The sequence below is a fragment of the Muscardinus avellanarius genome (assembly GCF_963383645.1).
Source record: "Muscardinus avellanarius genome assembly, chromosome: 12".
Lineage (NCBI taxonomy): Eukaryota > Metazoa > Chordata > Mammalia > Rodentia > Gliridae > Muscardinus > Muscardinus avellanarius.
Window position 1 is genome coordinate 98633677 of NC_137798.1, and position 25749 is coordinate 98659425.

The window sequence follows — 25749 nt, forward strand, 5'->3', positions numbered from 1 at the left end:
GGTCAAGCCTTATCTTGGGTAGGTTGAAGGAGGGGAACAAAAACGTTCCTGAGAATATGAACTACAGGCTAGCGCCTCCCCAGGATGGTGGTCTAAGTTTGTACCATCAGTGTGGTCTGGGGAAAATCAAAACAAAACCTGTAAGCAGAGATTTTAAAGAAATCTCAGAGTCGGGAGTGGTGGCGCACACCTGTAATCCCAGTACTTGGGAAGCTGAGGCAAGAGGATCACAGGTTCGAGGATAGCCTCAGCAAGTATGAAGACTCTCAGGAACCTAGGAGACCTTGCTTCCAAACAAAAAGTAAGAAAAGGGCTAGGGGTGTAACTTGGAGATAGAATGCCTCTGGCTCAACAACAACAACATTAAAGAAATTCAGGTGGGTTGCATCCTAAGTAGAGAAGGAAAATAATTGCTAGAAGCCTTAGGCTGTAATAAGATGCCCAAATTGCAGAGATGCAAAACTGAAGAGTCTCAAATCTATGAAATATAGTCAAGAGATACAATGTGACCCTCAGGGGCCCAGCCGCGGTCTGTGTATGGAGAGCCTGCTCTATGCACTAGGTGGCAGGTGTCTGTGCCCCAGTCCTGCATCCTCCCCGCCTTGCTCAGGCAAGTGGCAGCCTTGGCCAATCTGCTCCTAAGTGAATGTATGTCCAGGGAGGGCAACGCCACTTCCCAGGCCAAGGCGGGACTTTGGTTAACTCACAGCCCACCTGCAACTCCAGTATCAGTTATGCTTCATGGATCTGAGAGCTGCAGGCAGCACCGGCGGCCCTGAGCTGGCAAGTGCAGAGGCGGCTGTGGATTTAATAAATCTTAATTATCCTGTTTATATAAACAAGCAAGCTGAAGCCTCTGCTGTTGCTGGAGCTTCCAGTGACTCTGGGCCCAGAGAGAGAAAAAAAAGCATGCAGAAGCGACTGCTCATAAATAATTAGCTCAAGAGCGGACTTTTTCCTTCCCTCTGGACTAAAAATAATATGTGGAATGTTTTTAAGTTGGCAAGATTACAACCTCTGCAGACAGCCCTGTCGGGCCTGTGCGTGTGTCCGTGCACGTATGCATAGTCACACACATACATGTTCATACTCTAGCCAGCGAAAACAAACAAACACAACCTACCAACATCAGGATTGTTAAAGTTTGAAACTGGAATGCCCCCAAAGGCCTGGTCTCCAGGGTGGCACACTGGGAGATGCTAGATCCTTTAAGAGGCGGAGTCTAAAGAGAGGCCCTTAGGTCATTGGGGGCATGTCCTAGAAGGGGATTATAGGACCCTGGCCTCTTCTTCTTTCACTTGCTGGCCGTAAGGTGAGTGGATTTTCTCTGCCACCTGCTGCTCCCTGTTACGATGCTCTGCCTCGTCACAGGTCCAAACCATGGGCCAAACGACCATGGACTATAGACTCCCAAACCACAAGCCAAAAACATCTTTTCTCTTTGTAAGTCGATTATCTCCTGTATTTTGTTGTAAGTGTAAACAATACATAAAGCCGACTAACACAGATCAACTAAACACAACCAAGGACCAAAGCACAGAAAGGCTTGCCCTCTCTGAAAGTCATGGCTTCCCCTGCTGCTAGAAGGAGAAGCAGGGACAGCATCCTCATCTGCGTAGCAACAGGGAGCCTACTGTGTGTCAGCTGTTGCTGTGGGGACTTTACTAATGGTCAGCTTGGGCAACTCTTGTTTTATTCACTGGAAGATGGTGGTTAAGTGATTTGCTAAAGGCCATGCATACTAAAGACTGGATATGAATCCAGAACATAAAGTAGGAGTTTTTAAAGTGTGATCCCTAGACCCCCAGCACCGGTCTCACCAGGATACTTGTTAGAAATGCAAATTTTCAGGCCGCTGTAGCCCTGATGGGTCAGAGCTCTAGGGACGGGCCCAGCCACGTGCTTTCCACACGCTCCCTTGCAACACAGCTCCTGTCAGCTCCTTGGCTTACTTCTTCAGAGCAGGCTGAGGTCTCTTTATTTTTATTTTATTTATTGGTGCATTGTATTCATACATCATAATGGGGTAAAAGACTTGTGTGGACATGCCTGTACATATCACCCATTTAGGCTGAGGTCTCTTAGCTCAAAAGCCAGTCAACACCAAAGTAAAAACTTTAGCTACTTGTTATAAACATAGCCCAAGGAAGCAGACTGTATAGCCACCTAGGACCTTCTTGCTTGTGTACCCCCACAAAACTGCGCCCAATATCTGCTAGCCATAGATGAGCTGAAACTCAGGGATGGAAACCTTGCGGCTGCCCTTCAGAGCTCTCCGACCCAGAGACTCCACCCTGCTGCAGGAACACTCGGACCCTCCGCCCAGCCAGCCACATGGTCGCTCCTCTGTTCACTGATACGTCAGAAACACTAAAACAGAGCTTGACACAAAGTCAGCACTCAGTAAATACGGGTGGAATGAATGAATGAAAGAGGAGACAGCCAATGAACACACACCTTCACAGGCACCACAATGGTGTATTAAATATGGGCTGCAGGGGGCCTGGGTCTGCACTGCAGGGCTGATGTCTCCAGCCAAGGTCACTGCTCTAAGGTATTTAGTGAGTGCTTACCATGTGCTAGGGACCATGGCCAGGCACCAGGAGACTCACAAATGACTCCTGCACGGACCCTGGCCTGGGGGCTACATAGGTGGGGACTTAGAGCACAGGAACTAGAGGCAGGCTGGATGCCTGGTCCTGCGTCCCCTCTCCCCAGTCCCATTAGAAGCCACTTGCTGAGCTGTATGGGCCACCTGTCCTTCCTGGATGCCCTGCTGTATTCTATGAGGAAGCTGCTGTTATTCTAAACTACGGGGAGAGACCAGGGCTGACATTATAGGACGCACTTGTGCTTCTCAATATAACTGTTCATACAACCTCCAATATTAATTTGGGAAGTAAAGTTGTGGTAATGGTTTCATTTTACAGATGGGCAAAGTGATTCCCCAAAGGCAAAGCAACTTGCCCAGTGACATCAAGCCAGTTGGCGCTGGGCCCAGAGCACAGCCTGGATCTCATGATGACCCTACTCAGTACCCCTAGGTCACCCACTCTCCTGCAGATGCCAGACATGACGCCAGCCCAAGTCAGGGATGATTCTGAGTGTACAGAGCATCCCGGAAATGCAGATACCACGGAGTGAGAGATCTCAAGCAACTTGGAGCTTTGGACTAGAGCCCGCCAGGGTGGGGGTCCTGTCATTGCGGAGCAGTTCTTGGCAGGAAAACAGGAGCGTGCCTTTGGAAGCGGTAGCACTGGGGACAACCATTGACAATTGGCTCTTCCAGAAGTGGGGAGATTGATCCTCCCGGCCAGGAGGTCCCTATTGCTGAAGGTTAAAACGTGGGCTTTGGAGCCAGAGGCCAGACACCAGGCCGGAGCTGCAGGCCCCATGGACCAAGTCAGCTCAGCTTGCTGCATCTGTTTCTTTGGGTTTGAAGCTGAGAGAAGAGTGCTGCCTGGGTGTCAAGGGGAAGGTGAAATGAGGTGCCCTAGCCACTGTGAGCACACGTGCGCGTGCACGCGCGCGCACACACACACACACACACACACACACACACGCACGGGCGGCCAATGTTTCCCATCTAGAGCAATAGGATCTGTCCCTTTTTTTGGTCATTACTGCCATCACTGCTGTGGTTTCATCCTGCAAACACCTGGGAGGCGGCTCTGAGCTGTCTCAATGCGCAAACACCTGTGCAGGAGAACGTGAAAGTCTCCGCCAGCCCCATCATGTGCCCCTGGGCCCCAGGCACCCCTCTATCACCAAGGCAGCCACACGGCCTAGGTTCCTGGGACGGTCCTGACTTGCGCCTGTTGTCATTCCCCAGTGGGCTGGTTCAGGAGGACAAACTCCAGGGCCCCTTGTTCATCATGTTCCTGCTAAGGCTGTGCACTCAACACAGCCCGGCCTGTCACCTCCCCTCCCCAGCCGGGGCCCCTGGGCAGATCAAGAACCCCAGGACCCAGCCTGTGTGGCCCACAGCTGATCCCCACAAATGCTCCTTAGACCCCACAGAACCTTCCAGGAGGCTGCCCCGGCGACACAGGCACGCCAGCCCTCCAGGATCCCCTTCCAGCCATGCGCAGCAGATGGCCCACAGGTACCTTTTGGAATCCAGTCGGCTCCCCAGGAGAACTCGGTGTCTGTTATTTTAGAGAAAGAGAAGGCAAGGGGAAACCAGATGAGGTGCATGGCGCTTGAATTCCAGCAGAGCCCGTCAGAGAACATGTGTTTTGTCAGGGAAGCGCTGCTCTAAAATTCCTGGTCACCAGGAAGGACCGCCAGCAGGGGCCTCCATCTAATGGGCGTTTTACCACACTTCAGGACAAGGCTGCGCCGCCCTGTCTCGGGGCATGGCCTGCCTGGCTTGGCCTGGCCTGACACCTAGTGGCTAACACAGCTGTTTTGGGGCCAGGAAAGCCTGCAGGCCTCAGACTGGGCTGGTTTGAGGCCTGAAGGGGGCCGAGACCACCTCACCTACTGCTTCCTGGGGCTGGAGATGCTCAACTCTGTGTCTCAGTTATGTCCTTGGCTCAGACAGTAATAGCTATCGCCTTTACAGGGTTTCTTATAAGGACTCAGCATTTAATAAGGGATATTATTGCTAGTATAGCTATATTATTATTATTATTATTATTATTATTATTATTATTAATTATTATTTTGTGTAGGAGATACAGGGGCCCTAAGGGGAGAGTACTTGCTCCAAGTCATAAGGAAGCCAGTGGGGGCGTAAGGCTGGGTCCCGGGGCTCCTGATGCACAACGCCCTGTGTCTTTACCCCACGCCGATGTCTCAGGGTGTTTTGAATGCTGGCTCTGATGTGTGACCTTAGGAAAGGTTTTTAGCTTCCCAGGGCCTCAGTTTCTCCTCTGGGGACTGGACATAGGGCGTCATAGGGACTGCATGGCGCTGTAGGCATGGGAGGCAGCAAGTGCTCCCACATGATAGGAACCATGAGGTTTCTGCCATTGTTACTGGGATCGCAGCCTCAGAAGAGGCGGCCCAATGACATCACATAAGTCAAGCACCTGGGACCCCGGCATCTCCCTCCCCTAGGTCAGCCCAGTTGCGGCTGCACAGGGCAGAGCGCACGCAGGCCGAGCTCTGTTTCCCCAGGTGGGTCTGCACCCGGGCATGGTCATCCCAGGGTCCAGGACCTGCGCGTCCTCAGCACCTACCAGCAGGTGGCCAGAGTCCTTGAGCTTGGACTTGTACAGCATCCAGCGGTAGCGCAGGTCTTCCAGCTCATCCGAGGTGCCTCTTGCTGGCCAGAGATGAAGGAGGTTCTCGAAGAGATGCTGGCCTTCTGGTACTCGAGCCTCCAGCTCCTGGGGGAAAGGGCAGCATCGATGACAGTTTCCTACTGGCCAAGCCAGCCCACCTGCCTGGTAGGGATGGGTCAGTCCTGACTTACTCGACAGAACTGCACACTGGGAGGTGAATGGGACCCATAACATGGGAATTTCACCTGTGCCAACTCAAGCATCCAGAATGTTACAGAATGGCCTTCTGCATGGGTGGGGCAGAGGACAGTGGACCACAGTGGTCACTTCCAACTCTGACACTCGGGACCAAGTCCTCCGAAGGCTTGTCATAGGTGTTCCCATCCTTACAAAAGCGAACTCTGTTGAACATGCCTTCCCACTGGAACTTTCTAGCTTGGCAGAGTAGTGTTGAATTGGACATATTTTTCTATCAAAATACAGTACCATTTTCCCCTACGATAATACCTTTTATTCTCAGGATCCTGAGAGGCAGGTGCCTGGAGTTAAACCCTGGCTTTGGACCCTGGCTCTGCCCTGTCCTACTAGCTGGGCTATATGGGACAATTTGCTTAGCTGCTCGGAGCCCACAAGTATGTGAGCTGGTCACATCAAAGGGCTTCAGTCAGTGACCAAAGCAAAGGTCAGCAAAGGCTTCAGTCAGTGGATCTAAAAGTCCTTTCTAGCAAGGTGTGGTGGTGCACACCTGCAACTGCAGCACTTGGGAGGCTGAAGTAGGAGGATCACAAGTTTAAAGCCAGACCCAGCAACTTAGCGAGGCTCACAGCAACCTGGAGGGACCCTGGTTTCCAAGTAAAAAATAAAACAGGGCTGGAGGTATAGCTCAGAGGTAGAATGCCCTTTGGTTCAATTCCCAACCACACACACGCACGTGCGTATGCACACACACACAAACACACACACACACACACACACACACGTCATTTCTGACACGGCTGAGGTTGGGTGGTGGTGATAGAAACCAGAGGAGAAGCTGAATATGAGATAAGAGAGAGAGAGGTGGAAAAGACTTCCTTGTAATAATGGTCAACTGGATAATTGAGACCAAACTCCCGCTGAGGACAAAATATTTCATCTGAAAGTCATGGAAGGCTTAAGAGAAGAATGAGGCACATGAAGAGGGGCAGGAGGTAGGGTTTGGTGGTGGAGCACTGGCCTACAATGTGCTTGGGACCCAGCTCCAGCACTGTAAAAACCCAACAACAACATCAACAACAACAACAAACCTCCCTGGGAAAGGAGAAGAGCACAGAGAAACAAGCCTGGTGTTCAGGCCTGTTTTTGCCCTTAGGATATCTGCCAATCTGAGTGCAGATCTGAACTTCCTGCAGCCTCAGGAGGGCAGAGGACAAAGGTCAGAGTCTGGGCTCTGCAGAGGTGGAGACTCTGATGGACAGCCCCCCACCCCCTTTGTGTGTGTAGTACTGGGGATTGAATTTAGGGACATTCTACTTCTGAGATACACGCTCAGCTCTGTTTTTTTGTTTTTGTTTTTTTTTTTTTCCCCAGTACTGGGGATGGAACCCAGGGGCATTCTACCTCCAAGCTACATCCCCAGCCCTATGCTTTATTCTTTATTTTGAAACAGGGTCTCACTGAGTTGCAAAGGGCCTCACTAAGTAGCTGAGGCTGTCCCCTAACCTAGATCCTCCTGTCTCAGCCTCCCAAATGGTGGGATTACAAGTATGCGCCACCCCGCCTGGCTCTCAGTTCTATTTTATTGTTTTATTTTGAAACAAGGTCTCATTAAGTTGCTGAAGTTGGCTGTGAACCTGTGATCCTCCTGTCTCTGCCTCCCAAGTATTGAGATTATAAGCATGCGCCACTGTAGCTGAGACTCCTATAGGCTTCACCCTCAAAGTAAAGGTGACCCAGGAGTAAACTTGGGCCTTGTGGACTTGCAGCCCAGCTCCAAGTCATCTCAGTGGTCCAGAGAACTGGAGCCTCGAACCTGGATTCAGCGGCCCCAGAATAATAGAGCCCTATTTCTTGGCAGTAGGAAACAAAATCCTCTCTGGTGGAAGAGATTATCCTAAATCTCAAATTACTCTTAGACACATTTTGTCAAGCACAATGTCCAACACACAATCAAAGCAGTTTCCTTCAGGTAAAAGACTTCAAGAGCAAGAAGTGGCAGAAATAAAACACGAGAAAATCATTCCTAAAATTCCTGATATATTGGAATTATGGGACATACTGTAAAACAGGTGTTTACCCTATTCAAAGAGAGCCTAAAGATTTAAGTGGGGGTCTGGGATCCAGACGAAGTGACTGAGAAAAAGACCAAATAGAAGTTCAAGAACTGAGAATTACAATAACAAAAGTTAAGAACTCAACAAAGCTGGGCGTGGCGGCGCACACCTGTAATCCTAGTACTTGGGAGGCTGAGACAGGAGGGTGGCAGGTTTAAGGCCAGCCTCAGCAGCTTAGCTAGTCCCCCAGCAGTTTAGTGAGACCCTGTTTTGAAATTAAAAATAAAATGGGGCTGGGACTGTAGCTCAGAGGCAGTAGGCACCTGGGTTCAATCCCTACTACCACAAACAAAAACAAAAACAAAATCAAAACAAATAGACACAGGTAGCAGCTAAAGAAGCAATAAATAAACCGGAAGGTAGGCCAGAAAAAAATACTCAGAATGAAAAATGCACAAGAGAGGCCAAGGGACATAAAGCACATTATGAGAAGGAATGCGTGCTTAAATGACACTGGAGAAAGAGAGGGAACGTATCAAGGCAGAGGCAATATTTTAACAGATGATATCAGAGAATTTTCCAGAAAGACACAGATCACAGCAGTTTATGTGAATCCCAAGCATGATAAGTAAAAAGAAACGCAGACCCTAATATATCCCAGTGACATTTCATAAAAATAAAAAAAGGAGAGGTTGAGAAAACTCTTGCATGATAAATGTGGGATTTGAACTCTACACTAAAATATGCTCCCCTGGAAGACAGGTCCATTTTGTGATTCTGAAGGGTCAGGCTGGCGGCAGAACAAGCCATGACCTGGGTCGGGGGCACAACAGGAAACTGCGAGGGGGGTGGGAGATGAAAGGCTATACCTATGATCGAGGTAAAACAGGGAGAAACAGAAGCAAAAAGTACTCAGGTAGAATCCAGGAGGACCTGGGGGCTGCTATGGTCCAATGCTCGTCCCCTCCCCAATTTAGATGGGTGTTTAGTTGCTGTTGTAGCAGTATTAGGAGATGGGCCTTTGAGGTGACTAGGCCCCGAGGGCCTCAACCTCAGGGGTGGGATTAATGATGTCAGAAAAGAGTTCAGCCCCTCTTGCCTCCTTGCCCTTCTGCCTTTTTCCAAGTGAGGTCCTTGTAGGATTCTGGCACCTGGATCTTAGACTTTCCGGCCTCCATTATTGCGAACCCATAAATTCTTGTTCATCATAAATGACCCAGGCTCGGGTACTGTGTTATAGCAGCAGCAGCAGCAGCAAATAGACTAAGACAGCAATTAAGCAAATGTGGGAGAGAAGGAGAAAGAGTCAGGGCAGATCAGTTACAAAAGTGGCTGCGATTCCCTCCTCTGTGCCTCCCCTGCCATCTCCCTGCTCTTTGTAACATGACTCTGCAGTATGACTTTGCTCCCTTCCCTTGCAGTCGGGGCTGGCCTTGTGACTGTCCCATAGCCCCTCATCTAGCCTTCCCCTGGATCCCTCAGGCCCTGCCTCTGCCAGAGAATCTGGCTGTCACACAGGAAGAGAGATGTGTGGTCCTTGTCACTAGCAGAGCCACCTGACTGACCTACGACTGACCCCAGGCCAGGGAACCCGGCAGACATGTCTTGGCCCCTAGCACTGGCCTAATCCCAGCTGACCTCAGCCTAGCTCTCCAAGAGTCAGAATCAAGAGTTAGATACTCAGCTGTTTTTTTTAGCCACGAGCTGCTGGGGTGGTGTGTTACGCAGCAATAGCTGGCTGATACAGGGACCAAGTGACTGGTGCTGACATTTTCCACAAAGAGAAATACAGAAGGAGGCTGAACAAATGAACAGGTAAATGAACGGATGCAAGGAAAAGGCTTACAATATTTGAATCGAAAAGGTTTCAAAACGAGCCAGAAGGAGTTGTGCATGGTGGCACATGCCTATAATCCTAGGACTTGGAAGGCTGAGACAGGAGGATTACAGGTTTGAGGCCAGTGTTCAAAAACTTAACATGACCCTGTTTCAGATTAAAAAATGAAATAGGGCTGGGTTGTAGCTCAGAGGTAGAACCCTGCTGGGTTCAATCCCTAGTAACACCAAAAAAAAGTTTAATAATTATTATACCCAAGTGAGAACTGCTCACCAAGGGCTGCGTGTTTGTGTTCCTGTTTTTTGTTTGTTTGTTTGTTTCTCAGTGTTTTGTTTTTTGTTGCAGTACTGGGGATTGAACCCAGGGTCATCCTAATTCAAGCTACACCCCAGCCCTATTTTTTGTTCTTTATTTTGAATCAGGGTCTCACTAGGTAGCTGAAGCTGGCTGCGAACCTGCAATCCTCCCATCTCAGCCTCCCAAGTGCTGGGATTACAAGCGTGCACCACCACCATGCCCGGCTTCTGCTTCTTTGTTTGAAGAAGGCCCCAGTGGTCCACACAGCTGTGAATCATTCCTTGGGAACACACCTGGAGCTTTGTCTCTCTGGTCCTCCAGTCCTTGGCTGTGGCAGCTCTCATGGCGAGGATCCGAACCAGCTTGGAATTTTCCACTTGCAGCCACTGCTCAAAGCTCCGCAGGAGCCGGGAGAAATCCTCCTGGCGGCCTGCCTCTTCCTCTCCCGCTAGCTGGGGTGCCTGCGGGGATCAGCAAGCCCGAAGAGGCAGGGGTGAAAAGGCCCACCGGCCACATGTCCTGGGGTTCCACTGAGGCAGAATGTGGAGACCAGGATCCCAAAGGGTAAGGGAGAGGCCGGGGGCGGGGGTGAGGGACACAGCCACGTTTAGGGGCCACTGTCACCTCTGGTTCCCTAGTGGAGGCCACTATCCCGGCTCCCCAGGGGGCTCTCCAGTGGTCACTTCTACCCCTCTGTGACCAGAGTGCAAGGCTATCCGGCTTAGTCCTCTTGTATATACTGGTGGTTTCCCGCGCATTCCCAGAGTGGCCTTACAGCCTCCTGCTCAGGCTCTGCGGCCTCTGAAAGTCAGGCTGCCTCCTCTCTGGGGGCCAGAGGCTGCGGCATGCCTTGCCCCTGAACTTGAGCTGTGTCTCGGGCTCTTTGCACACACGGTGGCCCTGCCTGGAACACAGCCCCTCCTGTCCTCCACTCCCACATGGCCTCTAGGGCTCAGGTGAGAGCTGGCTGAGCCTGGAGGGCCGCCTGTCCTGGAAATGGGTGCCAGCCGCTCTGCTGCAAGCCACCTCCGCATCTGGCACATCTGCGCACGGGGACCACGCTGTGTGTAAACCATCATTTAACTGCCTGTGGACACTACTCCTGGTTCCTCAAGCTGTGCTGCGAGACCCAGCAGCAAGGTCATGTCCTAGCAGCCCAGGACCATGGGCCCCGGCCAGGCTACTGGATCAGAACCTGCATTTGTGTGTGCGTGGTACTGGGGATTGAACCCAGGGGCATCCTACCTCTGAGCTATACCTCCAGCCCTTTTTATTTTTAATTCTGAGGCAAGGTTTTCCTAAGTTGCGGAGGCTGGCTTTGAACCTGCATTCCTTCTATCTCAGCCGCCCAAGTATTGGGATAACCTGCATTTTAATCAGGTGTACATTTCAGCCTAGAAAGCTCAGCACCGCACTCGAGTTCTCTGTGGTCCCAAGTGTTAGTCACAGTTATACCCCAGCTCCAAGCCAGTCTCAGGAACACAATAATACTCAATAGATGTGCTTTGGATGCCTGAAGGAAGGAATGAGTGGGAGAACGGATATTTTTTTTTTTTTGATACAGAGTCTCGTAATGTTTCTCAGACTAGTCTTGAACTCCCGGGCTCAAAGGATCTTCCTGCTTCAGTCTCCCAAGTAGCTGGGACCACAGGTGCACCCTACCATGCCCTGCTTTGATGGATTGCTTTTGAAGAACAATGAATAATGTTCTTTTTGGCATGATTCAATTGTTTTAAAGGCAGTAAGAAGATATAATGATGGTATCACATATTAAGCTCTTTAAAAATATATAGCTATGGAATGAAAAGTTACCCATCTTCAGTCACCTGACATGCTATCTCGGGCCAGGGTTGAACTCTTAGCCCTGCTCCTCTCCTCCCAGCAGTGGTGTGCTTTTGTCTTTGGGCAGCAGGATCTGCTAGGGATTCAGCGAGGCCCAGGGATGCTCACAACCTTCTCCTGTGGCCTGGCTCTGCAGCCTGGGACCCAAGTTCCTCTCTGCTGTGGGTAACATTGCTCCCGGGACCACAGTAGGAGTGAGTGAAACAGGACTTGGCCAATCCTGGGAGCTGACCATTTGGTCGTGGGCAGGAAGGGGGCTGTGCCGGAGACCCTCATCCCACTGTTTGATCCTTCTCAGAAGCCCTGCCAGATGCTCACCCGATGGCGATGCCTGGGGATAGGGTCCATGGGGTCGATGAGAAACCCAGACTTTGGGATGTTGTTGGTGAAAACCAGTTTCTTCCCTGAATCCACCTCTGTCCTCTGCAACTGCCGGTTTCTGATGAGGCTGCGGAGACAGGGCTCAGGTCACTCAAGGCGGGGGTGTGATGGGGACTCATCAGGGCACAAGAGAAGTAATAGCAGGGGCATCAGGGTGGCAGGAAGCGCCCGAGTTTCACTACTGATTATGAGTCAGCAGCCACCCTCGGGTATGTCAGAATGCTCCCGAGTCTTAACTCCCACCCGGTTTCTTACTTAAGTCCCTACCTCCCTGTTACAAAGACATGCATACCCATTGGGACAGATGACAAAACTGAGGCTCAACCAGAATGAGCTGGAGGCTAACTCCCCAGCCTGGGACATTTCCCAGTGGGACAAGACATGAAGATGCTTACGGGCTCCTGGGGCCACGCCTGGCACACAGCCCTGCCATCTGCTCTATGGATGCTTGGAGCTGGCAAGGGGTCATTGTCCGGGACAAGGCTCAGAGCTGGGGAGGGCCCCTCACCTCAGCAGGCTCTCCTCCAGCAGCCTCAGTGCCCGCCAAGACTCTGTGAGCTCCTTCAGCTCCTCCTGGATCATGGCCGCCCCCTCCGGAGAAGACTTCTCCATCACCAGCTGGCCGTGCGCTTCAATCAGGGCCAGCTGGGCCTCCTTCTCTGGGATTTCAGCCAGCAGCCTCTGCAGGACACAGGGACACACAAACACAACACACACACACACACACACACACACACACACACACACACACACACGTCCCAGGGTGAGTGTTATGGTTATGTAAACGGTCCCCTGAAGCTCACCTATGAATGTTCACAGTTGCTATAATTAAGTTGTGAGTGTTGTAATCTCATCTGTGGATGAATCCAGTGTAATGACTTACTGGGTGGTAACCTAGGCAGGTGGGGCAGGGCTGGGGGAGGTGGGCTCCTGGGGTGTGCCCTCAGGGACTCTGCTTTTGTCTCTGAATCCCTTCCTCGCTCTCTCTTGCTTTGGTCTCTGTGATCTGAGAGCAGAGCTTGGCTTTCTCCCTCTCTTGGCTTCTCACCACCATGCTCTGAACTCTGCACTCAGCCTAACACGAACCGAACCTATTAATCTCCAAAAACTGTGAGCCTGCCCGAGACTATGTATATACATGTGAATATAACACTGTGAACCTGGACACTCGTTATTGGGAGGGAGGGGAATGGGGGGTCCACCAACTACTGTGTGAACACATGTCATTGGCAACATGATCTACATTATGATGTGAGACTGTAGTGCACCAAAATAAACCAAAACCTGTGGCCATATAAGTCTTCTTTCTTCTAAGCTGTATGGTCAGGGCTTTTGGGTCACAGCAATGAGAATGTGGGCTAAGAGTGAGGAAGGTTTCACCTTCCCAGGTGAGGCTGCTCTGGGGGGATGAGACGAGGGAACCAGCACCTTACCTCCACCTCAGCCTCCCGTGCCTCTGCATCCCAGGGACCCACATGCCCCTGGTAGGATTCCAGTGTCTGGGTGACCACGGAGATCCACTGCCGCAGCTCCAGCAGCTGGTGGCTAAAGGTGCAATGCTCCCGCACGCTCTGCCGACGCTGGTCCACGAGGTCCTGCAGCACAGCGCCGGGGTTTGGGGGTCAGGGCGCCCTGAGCGCTGGTGGAGACAGGCCCCGGGTACCACCCTAACCCTGCCAGGCCATCTATTTCCTTATGCAGCAGGAATGCCACAGGTTAGCCCTCTCAGTGCACAGCACAAATCGGCCAAGAAGATCAGGTCTGGTTGATTTATTTTTTTTCGGGTCTGGGGATGGAAACCAAGGACATTCGACCTCCAAGCTATACCCCCTGCCCTATTTTTTTTTTATTCTTTATTTTGAAACAGGTCTCACTAAGTTGTGGAGGGCCTCACTAAGTAGCTGAGACTGTCTGCAGATTGCAGTCCTCCAGTCTCAGCCCCCCAAATGCTCGGATTACAGAGTTGTGCCGCCATGCCCAGCTCAGGTCTGGTTTAAAATCCCTCTTGGCTGCTCTGACTTCTATGGGACCACCAGGCCCAGGTGACTCTCGTTCACCTTGACACCCTGTGAATGAACTGGTACCAGCACTTGGGAAACCTTTGCAGGTACTGGAAAATGGAACACAGGCACACCTTCTGACTCAGCCGGGGCCCCCGCAGAAGCGCCGACTTGACTTCTCCGGAGGCGCGCCTGTGACATCCCTGTTCTATCTCCCAACAGGAGGTTTCCCGAGTGCCCGTCAACAGTAGAAGGCCTGGGCACGAGGAGGTAGATCCACTCAGAGGAACACTCCACGGCGACAAGAAGCGTGTGCAACACCAAGGAAGAATTTATAGCCATCCTGTGGAGGGCTGGAAGCCTGACACACAAGAACATTCTGTCTGATCCCATCGGAGGTCGGCGTGAGCCTGGAAGTTTGGAAGTGGTGGGCGGTCACTAGTGGGCGTGGAGGGCTGGTATTGCTCTGGGTTCCAGTCATTTAATTTTTTTTTTTTTTTGTACTGAAGATGGAACCCAGGGGCATTCTACCTCCAAGCCGTACCCCCCAGCCCTATTTTTTAATATTTATTTTGAACAGGGTCTCACTGAGTTGCAAAGGGCTTCACTTAGTAGCTGAGGTTGGCCATGCACGGTGATCCTCCTGTCTCAGTCTTCCAAATGCTGGGATTACAAGTGCATACCACCACGCCTGGCAACCATTTAATTTTTAAAAAACTACTTAGCTGCCCTCTTCATGCTAACTTCTCTGCATGTGATTATACTTCAATAGAGTTTTTCAGAACAGCCGCGCTATTTTTCTCCTTTCCTGGGTCCTGTTTCCAGAGCCAGTCTGTTGCTCAGTTCTCTGAGACCAGGGCTGTTCCCTGTCTCCTGGGCACTGTACCTAGAAGGGCAGCCATTTTTCAACCTTGTGGTCACCTAGCTTGGGACCCTGTGAGCCCCTTCTTCAGACCCTAGGGCCTACGGCCCTCTTTCTTCATTTGCCCACTAGCTTAGGGCCTTGTGGCTCTTGGCTGGGCCATGAAGGACCCTGCCTTCTGGCACTACACACACACACTGGCTGACATGGCAGGACCCCAGGCCTGCCAGGGGCTGGGGACCCAGAGAGGGACTCAGCAGCCTCTGGGTCTGCGGAGAATGGGCTACATCTGTCCCCAAAGGACCATGAAATGAGGGCCTGAAACATTCCCTGAGACCCCACTCCTCTAAGCCTTCCCTACCACCATTCCCCCAGCCCTTAGGTACCAACATCAGGCCATATGCTTCAATGGCTCCCTGTTGTACAGAGCTGTGACCTCCAACAAGGGGTACACAGCCCCAGACAGACATGAAGAGCCCCTCTGTCTGTGGGAGAAGGGAGTACTAAGATCTGGACTAAACAAGTACTGCATAAATAACAAGAGGGACAACTTCTCCTTAAAGAAGTGTAAACCATAAATTGGGCAGTGTGGTGGAACTGGAATGTCACCTTTTCGCAGCTCCTGATGATGCTGGGAAATCTTACGGTGATTAAACTAGCTCCTCCTTTGGTGGGGTCATTGGAGCCAACTCTTGCTGCGTCTATGGGCTTCGGTGGGCTCCTGAAGGGTGAGGCTGCTTTCTCTTTCTCTACTCCCTCGCTCTCAACCTGGAGACCACCGGCTGCTAGTGTACTGGGTAGAGTTAAGGAATCTATCCAGACCGTGTGCTTTGGTGAGACCAGGGCCTCTACGCGTGATGCTGTTTCCTGGAGGTGCGTAGAGGCGCCTGGCTGCTGGGGTGACGAGGACGTGGGTGGAGGGTTGCAGGTACAGTGAGTGATGGGTGCTCCCAGACCACCCAGGGAGGACCACGCCCTCCAGGACGGTCTCCTCTTCTACCATCTTTACCACTGAAAAGCCTTTTCATCTGACCTGGGCTTAGACTGCCCCATTTCACACACAAACATGAAGAGTTTTGCAGGTTGAACAAAGGATAGGAATACACCTATCATCTGGGTAGATGGAAGACAGTGCTTTGCTTTAATCAAAAATATATCACATTCCAGAAAACTGCCTCCCTGTAGACACCCTGGCCGTGGGCACTGGTGTGGCATCTGTGACCATGGAATGGTGGGTACATTTTGACCACATCCTCCTGCCCTAAGTATGACTGTCTGGGAGCACTGAAGGACACTAGCTGATTATGACTACTTTTATGAAATCTCTCTTTTCTATTCTAGAACTTTCTAAGTTGTCTGCGAGCAGAACTTTTATTTATTACCTATGAGCTTCAGGATTGTCAAGGAGGTGTTGGAAATATCTGCTATTAAGACAGCGTGAGCAAACGGGGATTGGCGGCATATGTTATAATGCCAGAACTGGGGAGGCTGAGATAGGAGGATGGCGGGCTCGAAGCCAGTCTCTGCAGCTCAGAGGGATCCTCAGAAACTTAGTGAGACCCTGTTTCAAAATAAATAAAAAGGGATGTGGGGTATAGCTCGAGATAGGATGCCCTGGGGTCCAATCCCTAGCACCAATAAAAATAAAATAATAAAATAAAATAAAACAGCACAAAGCAGGCTCACACACACTGTTTTCTTGAGGCATGGCTGCCAGAGACCGGCTTCTACTCCTTGGGCTTAATAGAGCCAGGTAGACCCAGGTCTCTGCCTAATGGGATCAGTGTGAACCAGAGTCTACATTTTAAGTTGTCTCCTGCCAGGTCTTTCCTTTTCTTTTTCTTTCTTTCTCTCATTATTTTATTCTTTCTGGGTTTTTTTTTTTTTTTTTGGTACTGAGGATTGAATCTAAAGCATTTTACCTCCAAGCTATACCCCCAGACCCACACCCCCATTCTATTTTTTATTTTTTTTATCTTTATTTTTGGTGGTACTGGGGTTCCTGGAAGCCCTTCTACCTCCGGGCTACACTCCCAGACCTATTTTATATTTTTATTTGGAAACAGGGTCTCCTAAGCCAGCACACGCGGCTGGCTTCGAACCTGCGCGATCCTCCTGTCTCCGCCTCCCAAAGCGCGGGGATTACAGGTGTGCGCCACCACGCCCGGCTCTATTTCTTATTTTGAAACAGGGTTTCTCTAAGTTGCCGAGGCTAGCCTTGAACCTGTGATCCCCCATCTCAGCCTCCCAAATACTAGGGTTCCAGGCATGCACCACTGCCCTCCTGCCAGTTTTGAAGGAGCTGAACACAGGCCCAGCTCGAGTGGCCACTAGGGGGCACTGCAGGCGAGGCTGTGCGGCTGCTAGGGCCGGGCAGGCCTGGCACAGCACACTGCCCGCTGCCGCTGAGGGTCTGTTCTGAGGCTCTGCCCTTGCTGCGCCCTCAGCATGGTGTGGATTCCTGCGTTATTTTGCTTGCTGATTCATTCTTCATCTACCCAACTAGAATGTGATTCCCAGCAGAGTGGAGGCCCTGGCTGTCTTGTCCACCTAGAACAGTGCCTGCATACAGAAGCTCGGCAATCATGTCACACAAATGAGGAATGGAATAAAGGGAGGAAGAAAGGAAAAAGGAAGGGTTGGAAGAAAAGAAAGAAAAAGCCGCCCAGTGTGCGGGATTCCCGGCGGGTCTCTGCAGTGACGCAGGCCCTGGTAGCCTCTTACCTCCAGCGCCCTCTGCAGAGCCTGGTAGTCAGAGGAAAGCTGGTCCATCTTGTGCTGGTGGTTGGAATTGCCCTGGACGAGCGGCCTTGCAGCCTCTATCTGTGCCCCCAGCTCCAGCCCCTCTTCCTGCAGCCCCTGCAGAGGAGAGAGGTGCAGGTGCATTATCCTGTCTGGGCAGGAGAGTCTGGGCTGGAGGGGGCCCCCACACACCAGTGGCGGGGCCCCCACACATCAGTGGCCGCACACTATGCGGCTAGTCTGATGGTCTTACTATCCGGGTTGGTAAAATTTTTGGAATCACTCAAAAATATTCTAGAACACCATGGAAAGAAACTTGGTGAAATATCAGATAGCAGCTTGAGGGACAAACTTGTATCTGGACTCTCGTTTGATGACCGCCTCTTCTTATGAAGAGTCACATCCCAATCTCAGGCTGAAAACCCCACAAGCACCATGTCTGTGGCCTTCCAGGGAACATTCTCAATCTATGTATGAGCCGTGCTCAGGTTTGAAGAAGATGAGGGTTGTGGCACATGCATTTTGAAAACCAACAAGCTCATTATGCAGCCGGCTATTATCACTGATGAACCTACTTACAGTCTACATGTGACTTAAGACATGCATTCTTTTTTTTTGTTTGGTTTTTTTGCAGTAGGGGGGATGGAACTCAGGGGCATTCTACCTCCAAGCTACACCCCCAGTCCTATTTTTTAGTCTTTTTATTTTTTTGAAACAGGGTCTTACTGAGTTGCGAAGGGCCTCGCTAAGTAGCTGAGGCTGTCCAGGAACTGGGATGCTCCAGTCTCTGCCTCCCAAATGCTGGGGTTACAAGCATGCGCCACCACACCCAGCTAAGACATGCATTCTTAATCTCAAAATTAGTTTAGTCAACTGAAGGCTGCTGGACTAATTAGCAATAGTTGTCAAAGCAAGTTTAAAAAACAAATAGCAATGTTAGACTTTGCAACTGAGGGGTAAACAAGTGTCAATTTGGAAGGCCTCAGCATGGGCACTCTGGGGGTGCTCAAGAATCTGCTGAGGCCAGGAACCATCAGATAAATAAAAGGCCCTACAGAGACCAGGACCCATCAGATAAATAAAAGGCCCTATGGAGACCAGGACCCATCAGCTGAATAAGCAGAGATTCTCCTGGGGGGAATTCAGATCTCCAGTAGGCGTCTAAGCTCTGGCTGAGCACCCCGTCTCTTTGCTCTTTGCTGCCCGAGGAGAGCTGCTTCTCTGCCCAGCAGAACGCCTGTACGGGGGGCCTTGGCCCACAACCTGCTTACCTGCAGCCTCAAGAGCTGGGCCTGTTTCCCGGGAAGGTTCTTTTGAAGCCCTTTCTCAGCTTGGGTCCTGACTTGGAGGCTCAAGAGCTTCCTCTGCAGAGGTTCGAAAGCAGCCCCAAAGTCCTTGTGCTGATCCAGCAAGCTCTGCAGAGACACACGAGGGGGGGCTACGGGTTAGAGCCTTCCCCGCGGACTCCAGACTTGGCCGCCTGTGCTTCCGGCCAGCTAATGGGGCCGCCCCTGCAAAAGCCTTCCCTGATCCTTGGTGGGATGCAGTGCCACCCCTGAGGGTCATCACAGTGACCTTGCATGACACGTCCTCACCTCTCCAGAACAGGGGTTGGCCAACCACTCTGCCCCACAATCCCACCAGGGGCTCATGGGAGTAGCTCTGTTGGAACACGGCCTCCTCTATACTGACCGCATTGCTCAGCAGACCCCCGCCCTGCATACCCTGACTTGCCTAGCGCCTGGCCCTTACAGACAGGATGTGCACACCCTCGCTCTCCAATGGCACCTGGTAAGGGCCTCTCCATCTCCACTACCCGGCTGTGAGTGTTTGGGCACGAAGCACTGGCTTCCTTCCTTTGTCCCCACACCTCCTGAAACCCTGACTGGCCCCGTTTTAGAGGCAGCAGAGCACGGGTGAGATTTCAGGCTTGGAGTCATGTGGTGTGGCCCTGATCCCAGCCCTGACACCTCTGGACCTGGAGCCATTTACTTGAGCTTATGAGTTTATTCATCAGCCTTTCTTTTGTTTCGTTCTTTTATTTTCTCCCCCTGCCCTTAGGTGCTAGGGATTGAACCCAGGCCTCTCAGCAAGAGAGGCACACTCCTCTGAGCCACACTCCTAGCCTGAGTTTACTCAGCTGTAGATAGGGAAAATAATAATACCTCCCCCATAGTCTTGCTGTGTTAGATAAGATCATGGGCGTGAAGCTCTGGGCAAGTGCCTGGCCCGCAGCCAGTGCTTGTAGATTGCAGCTATTATCATCATTAGCTGCTCAGCAGCCATTTATTACCCAGACACAAGAGGCTGTCCACTGTATGCCAAGCTAGGTCTTTGATTTAGTATAGTCAGTGAGAAGTGTGTGTGTGTGTGTGTGTGTGTGTGTGTGTGTGTGTGTGTGATTAGCAACACTGGCTTCCAATGTCATGGTGGTTTAAAGTTTACAAGTGCCCTTATCTGAACATTCCTGTTTACCCTCCATCAGCTCTCTGCAGAAGATAGTTCACTTTGATTGCAGTGCGGAGAGGGTTGTGGGGATAGTCAGGGGGCAGACAGGTGGACAGGAACCAGTTAGAGGGAGCTATACACCAGTTATACAAATGCAAGTTATACACCAGTTATTCATAAAGAGCATGAGACTGTGTGGCAGAGGGCCACATCTGGGCCACAGGAGCACGTAGCTGGGATTATAACACCGTCAGCACCGGCCCCATACCTGTGGCCAGGCTCCGGCGCCGAGCACAGGCTGCCAGTGCTCACCTGCAGTTTGCTCTTCCTCTGCAGAAGACTGTTATGCAGCAGGTCTCTGTCCCTCACGGAACTCGCCACCTGCTCCAGGAGGGTCTCGGCTCGCTCCTGGCCAAAGACGCTGCTCAGCAGATCCGTCTTCAGCTGCAGCATCCCCAGCTGCTCTTTGAGGCGAGAGCTTTCCGCCAGGGCTGCCTGGGGGCGACAAGACCTCCAGTGAACCACCAAGCGGGTCAAAGCAGGACCAAGCCCAGAAGCGGGCCAGGAGCATGCCTGTTCTGGCAGCTGCATCTCCTCGCAGGTGTCCCGGGAAGAAGCCAACATGGTAGAAACCAGAGTTGGCAGGAGGGTATCGGGAAGACCCTAAACTTCAGGGTCTACTTTGATTCTCCTCTCTCCAACCTCTATCCATCTTGTTACTGACGCCCAAGTAATAATTCTACTACCTCTTACCTGTCTTAGAAATCGGTCTCCTCTCCATCACCGTGGCCACCAACCGAGGCATGTCCTCAGCCTGGCTCAGCTGGACACCCGGGTCCCGCCTGCCTGTGGCCTTCCTGTTGCTCCCACACGCCACCAGCCTGATCCCCGGCATCTCCATGATTGACAGACACCCTCCTCCAACCAGTGTTTCAGGGGTGCCTCTGGGAGCCAGAAGGAAATCGAGAAGCCTTCCAAGAGCAGGCGGCTCCTGGGGGACTAGGGTGTGGGAGCTTACCAGGCACAAGGAGACTTGAGGGGGACTCAGAAGTAGCCTTGTTTAATGGCAGCTGGCCTCGTGCACCCTGTACCCTGCCCAGCCCAGGCCCCGCAGCTCCTGGAGGCGGCTCTGACCACCTCCCTGACTCCCTCCCTCCTCCTGCCCCAAAGCCCCACACCTCCTCGGGGCCTGCCGCTCCCTGGCTGTTCTGCTTTGGCACTTTTTGCCTCTCTAAGGGGCTAAGGTTCTGGGAGCTGGAGGATGCTTCTGCAGCTGGCCAGAGTCCTTCTGTTTTATACCTGATGATGGTACTGGGACCCCACTACTGGGCTTAAGACCTCGAGCACCACAGGGGCTAACAGGGAGAGGATAACACCCCAAGGCAGGCAGGGAACTGCGGTCCAAGGTGGGAGGCAAACCTCGAGCAGGGGCCAGGGTGCTCCAGGCAGAGGTGGAGACTCCTGGCCGGGGAGATTGAGAGGCTCCCTGGAGGAGGCTGTGCTGACGACAGCCCTCCCTGGAGGGGCAGACATGTTCCTGCAGTAGGGTCCTATGAAGGCAGCGAGCATAGCTGCACTACATAACCTACACGTGAGCATGTGGTCTGGATAAACCACGGTGGGACCACGCCTCAACTGTAGCCTTTGTGTCCAGCCCCTTGTCACCGAAGGTAGATGTTCTAGCACAGAAATAGAGAATGCGGTGCGGGGCTGGGGATGCAGCTCCGAGCCAGAGCTCTTGCCTAGCATACCCAGGTCCCTGGTTCAATCCCTAGTACTATGAGAAAAGAAAAGAATTGAGTGTGGAGGTGAGTACAGTGGTGCAGGCCTATAATCTCAGTATTTGGGACGCTGAGGCAGAATGATCGTGAGTCTGAGGTCAGCGCACAGTAACTTAGCAAGACACTGTTTCAAAGTAAAAATAAAAAGAGCTTGGGATATAGTTCAGAGGTAGAACACCCCCAAAACACTCCTGGGTCCAATTCCTAATACTATATGCTCACTCAAAAACACACATACAAGAAGAAGAAGAAGAAAAAGAAGAAGAAGAAGGAGGAGGAGGAGGAGGAGGAGGAGGAGGAGAAAGGGAAGGAGAAGGAGGAGAAGGAGAAGAAGGAGGAGGAGACAAAGGGAGGAAGGAAGGAAGGAAGGAAGGAAGGAAGGAAGGAAGGAAGGAAGGAGAAGAAATGATTTTTGGTTGGGGAGAGGAGGCTTTGAATAATTCAGACCTCAGTTTCTTCCTTTGTAAGATAGGCAGCCACACCTGCCCTTGGGTTGCTATGAGGTTTAAATGAGATATCATATAACATTTAACATGGTGTTCTGCCCACGGTGAACACACAGAGAAAGGCGGCTCTTTTTGGCCCTTAGTACTTAACCAGCTGTGATGGGTTGAGCTGAGTCTATCTAAGATATGGCAGAGTCTGAACACCGCCCAAGTCCTCAGAATGTGGTCTTGCTTGAAAATAGTCTGAATAGAGCTGAGTTTAAATGAGGTCATGAAGACGGGCTCTCACCCTGCATGCCCGGCACCCTCAGACAAAGGGGAACTTGGAACACAGGCATTCGCAGAAGGGAGAGGACAGCAAGCACGTGGAGAAGGCAGTCATGGATGACAGACCCCGATGCTGGGATGAGCAGCCTACAAGTCAAAGAACACCAAGGGCCCCTGGCAAACTCCAGCTAAAAGGGGCAGGGACAGCACCTCTTCAGAGCCTCGGAGGGAGCACGCTCCCCCGACACTTCATTTTTTTAAGCCACCTAGGTTTTGACACTTTGCTATGGTGGCTTCAAAAGACAAAACACTGGCTCAACGTGTGGGTCTCAAAGCTTCAGTTCTGGAATCCACAGAGCGCTCTGACGGCGAACTCAGGAGCCAAGGCGGGAGCATCCTGAGAGGGCGGTGTGGGCCGTGGCCTGTGACAGCCACCCTGCTGGTACACGTCAGCCAGGGTGACGCAAGATACGCTCTCACACAGCTGATACATCCAAACACCAAACACAGACAAAACAAAGCTCCTCCTGCTCCCTCCTGAGGCTACGCTAGGAAGACGCTGCTTTTCTCTCCGGCCTCGCAGAGGTCTCAAAAAATATGGAGGGAGAAAATAAATTCTTGCTCCAACCCGAGCCCCACCTGGGAAATCACAAGGTTAGATGCTCCAAAGTGCCGGCGCTGGTCTATGGCCAATAGTGTTCCCCAGGGCACGCGGGGCCAACTCTGCCAAATTATTCTTCTGGTAATAGTGAATTAGACCGGGGGAGGGGGGGTAATAATGGAGAAAGGATCACTGCGTGTTAACGGTGATCTAATTGCTTATGGGATTGCTTATGGGATTGTGGGAGCTTTTGGGTTCTTCTTCAAAAATCCTTACGTTCTTTAAGTAGGAATACCTTTTATGTTAGGAAGGAAAATTAATATGAAATGAGCTGACAGCTGACACATTTTTGTGTCTCTTCCCATTCGGTGGGTCTAATAATCTGTGGAGAAAAAAGGTGACTTCTAGGCTTCAGGGCTCAATGGCCGTGGGCAGCAGACAAACAGGAGCCTCTCTGGACAGGCACGGTGGCGGACGCTGCCCACTGACCACCCCACAGCCAGTCTTCCTTCTTTCATTACACAACCAGCATTTTGTCTGGGGAGCAAAGTGCCAAACTGGGGCTCCAGGGTTATTGGATAATGGCTTCAAGCCAATCATAGCCACTCCATCATCGCCAGCCAGTGATTGGTCCAAGGGTGGTCATATGACCTTGTCTGACCAATGAGACATGAGGGGAGTGTGCCAGGGCTTCTGGGAGGGATTTGCCTCCTTGTTGACAATGGAAGTGGTGATGGAGGAAGCCCTTTTGTCCCACATAGTTCCCTCCGTGACAGATGTTGTTCTTGGGTAGAGTGGCAGCAGCCATCGAGGGCCAGGAGGAGAAATGAGTCTTTGAGCTAGAAAGAGCCTGGGTTCTGAATGACACTTCTGGGCCTGAACATCTCCGCGTTTTAAGTCACCATTGGTCAGGTTTCTGTCACTTGTAGCCATAGTAATGACAATGGCCTGATACATTGCTCTCTCACAGAACGGCTGATGCTCCAACAGAGGACTGCCCGCAGTGGGGCCCCAAAGGAGAAGGAGACACTTCTGAGTGGGAGGGAGTCAGTGGGGAGTCCTGGGCCACACTGGCCTTCTATCCAAGAATGAGGTGACCTTTGTCACCGATAACAAGTGGTGACATTTCCTATGCACTGAGGACCCAACCCAGCAGTGAGTTCAACCAAGATCCCTGAAGGATCGCAATAGGCCAGCAGCCCCCAGTCATAGGAGCTGGTCCCCCGGCTGCAGCCCACCTACCTCGATCTGGGGCAGGAAGGTGTGGATGGAGGACAGGTCTGGCAGGCTGGTGGTGACATCCAGGAGCCGCTGGGCCAGGGCCCTCCACAGCAGCAAGTCCTGCAGGGGCCGCTGGAAGCGCTGCCACAGCTCCGATCCGGTGGCGTTGCGGAGCCTGGTGATCTTCCCCTTCATGCTGCAAGGACGGAGCCAGGGACAGACAGACAGAGGAGAGGTGGGGTCAGCATGGACGGAGCCTCTGCCCACTCACCAGGGAGCCCGGCGGGTGCTGCTCTGGGGTGGACCCCCTCCTACCACAGGCTGCTGGACGTGCCTCTGGCAACGGGCATGGGTATGAATGAAGGGACCTCGGTTAACTCTGATTTGAAAAGGCACTGGCCATCCCTAAGGTCTTCCTGAGGACAGATACCAGGCACCCTGGGACCTGTGGACTCTTATATAAGTGAGACATGGGCATGTCCTCCGAGTCTGGGGCAGGTATACAGGGCTGGGAGTTTGAAGTTGGGCAGACTAGTCATGTGACTTAGTGACTTAATGTCATGGATTCTGTTTCCTCACCTGGAAAGGAGGGGAACACAGCAACGTTTCCTAGCACCCCAGTAAGTGTTAAATGAGATAATACCTAGAGACTTCTTCCAACAACAGAAGAATAGTTAATTCAGACTGGACCTCCTAACCAGGACCAAACAACAAAAGCTGGATCTAACTTTAAAAATAACAACAGAAATGTGCATCTAATATCCAAAACTACTCTGACCCTGAAAGCTCAGCCAATCAGGAATAAAATAGCAGCCAACCTGGGCTAAGCTTTGGTAGCCCTCCCCCCCAGAGCAAGGGAGCACCAGAGGTGACAGGTTCTGATAATTGCACCCCCAGGAAGCTGGGACCCCAAAGGTCTATGCTTTCAGAATAAAAGGGCACAGCAAGGGAGCCAGTTCTCAAACAGACTGGCGGCCCTGGTGTTGGGTCAGGGCCTGCAAACCTCAAAGCCAGTGAGAGAGATCTACCAACCGGCACAAGTGCTGCCCTGGCGAAGCCAGCACAACCCTTTCTTAAGATGCCATCTTCTTAGGCCCAACTAGATTGTGTGTGTGTGTGTGTGTGTGTGTGTGTGTGTGTGTATTGGGATTGAATTTGCAATCCCAGAGGGGCATATCACCTCTGATCTATACCCCCAGTCCTTTTTATTTTAAAATAGTCTCGCTAAGATGCTAAAGGTCTCATTTAGTTGCTGAAACTGACCTCAAACCTGCAACCCTCCTGTCTCAGCCTCCCAAGTACTGGGATTACAAGTATGCGCCACCACACCTGGCTCCACCCACCACACCTGGCTCCAACTAATTTCTTGAAGTAGTTTTTTGGACATGAGGTCCAGCAACCAGACATAGAGACCCAGCCTGGAAACCTCAGTAAGACCTAGCAGAGGCGGAGGAAGCCCCGTGGGCACCCTATCCCTCTGCCTACTTTGTACCCAAGAAACCCACTCCACCCCACCCCACCTTAGCATCCCACAGGGAATC

General features: G+C 51.8%; 1 protein-coding gene across 6 annotated transcripts in view; it reads right to left on the reverse strand.

The window, feature by feature from the left end:
• SYNE3 (spectrin repeat containing nuclear envelope family member 3) overlaps positions 1-25749 on the reverse strand; it is a gene marked incomplete at both ends in the record, with an annotated part of 53460 nt that overhangs the window by 8250 nt on the left and 19461 nt on the right. For 2 of the 6 annotated variants that reach the window (XM_080708035.1, XM_080708039.1), the window contains 10 exons: positions 4110-4148; positions 5187-5336; positions 9911-10078; positions 11778-11907; positions 12349-12521; positions 13274-13435; positions 17427-17561; positions 18716-18859; positions 20205-20387; positions 24230-24404. In XM_080708035.1, the coding sequence (XP_080564161.1) occupies positions 4110-4148; positions 5187-5336; positions 9911-10078; positions 11778-11907; positions 12349-12521; positions 13274-13435; positions 17427-17561; positions 18716-18859; positions 20205-20387; positions 24230-24404 (1459 nt within the window). Of the gene's footprint in view, positions 1-4103; positions 4149-5186; positions 5337-9910; positions 10079-11777; positions 11908-12348; positions 12522-13273; positions 13436-17426; positions 17562-18715; positions 18860-20204; positions 20388-24229; positions 24405-25749 lie in introns of all 6 variants that reach the window. The other 4 variants (XM_080708037.1, XM_080708038.1, XM_080708036.1 and 1 more) reach the window with 4 other exon arrangements.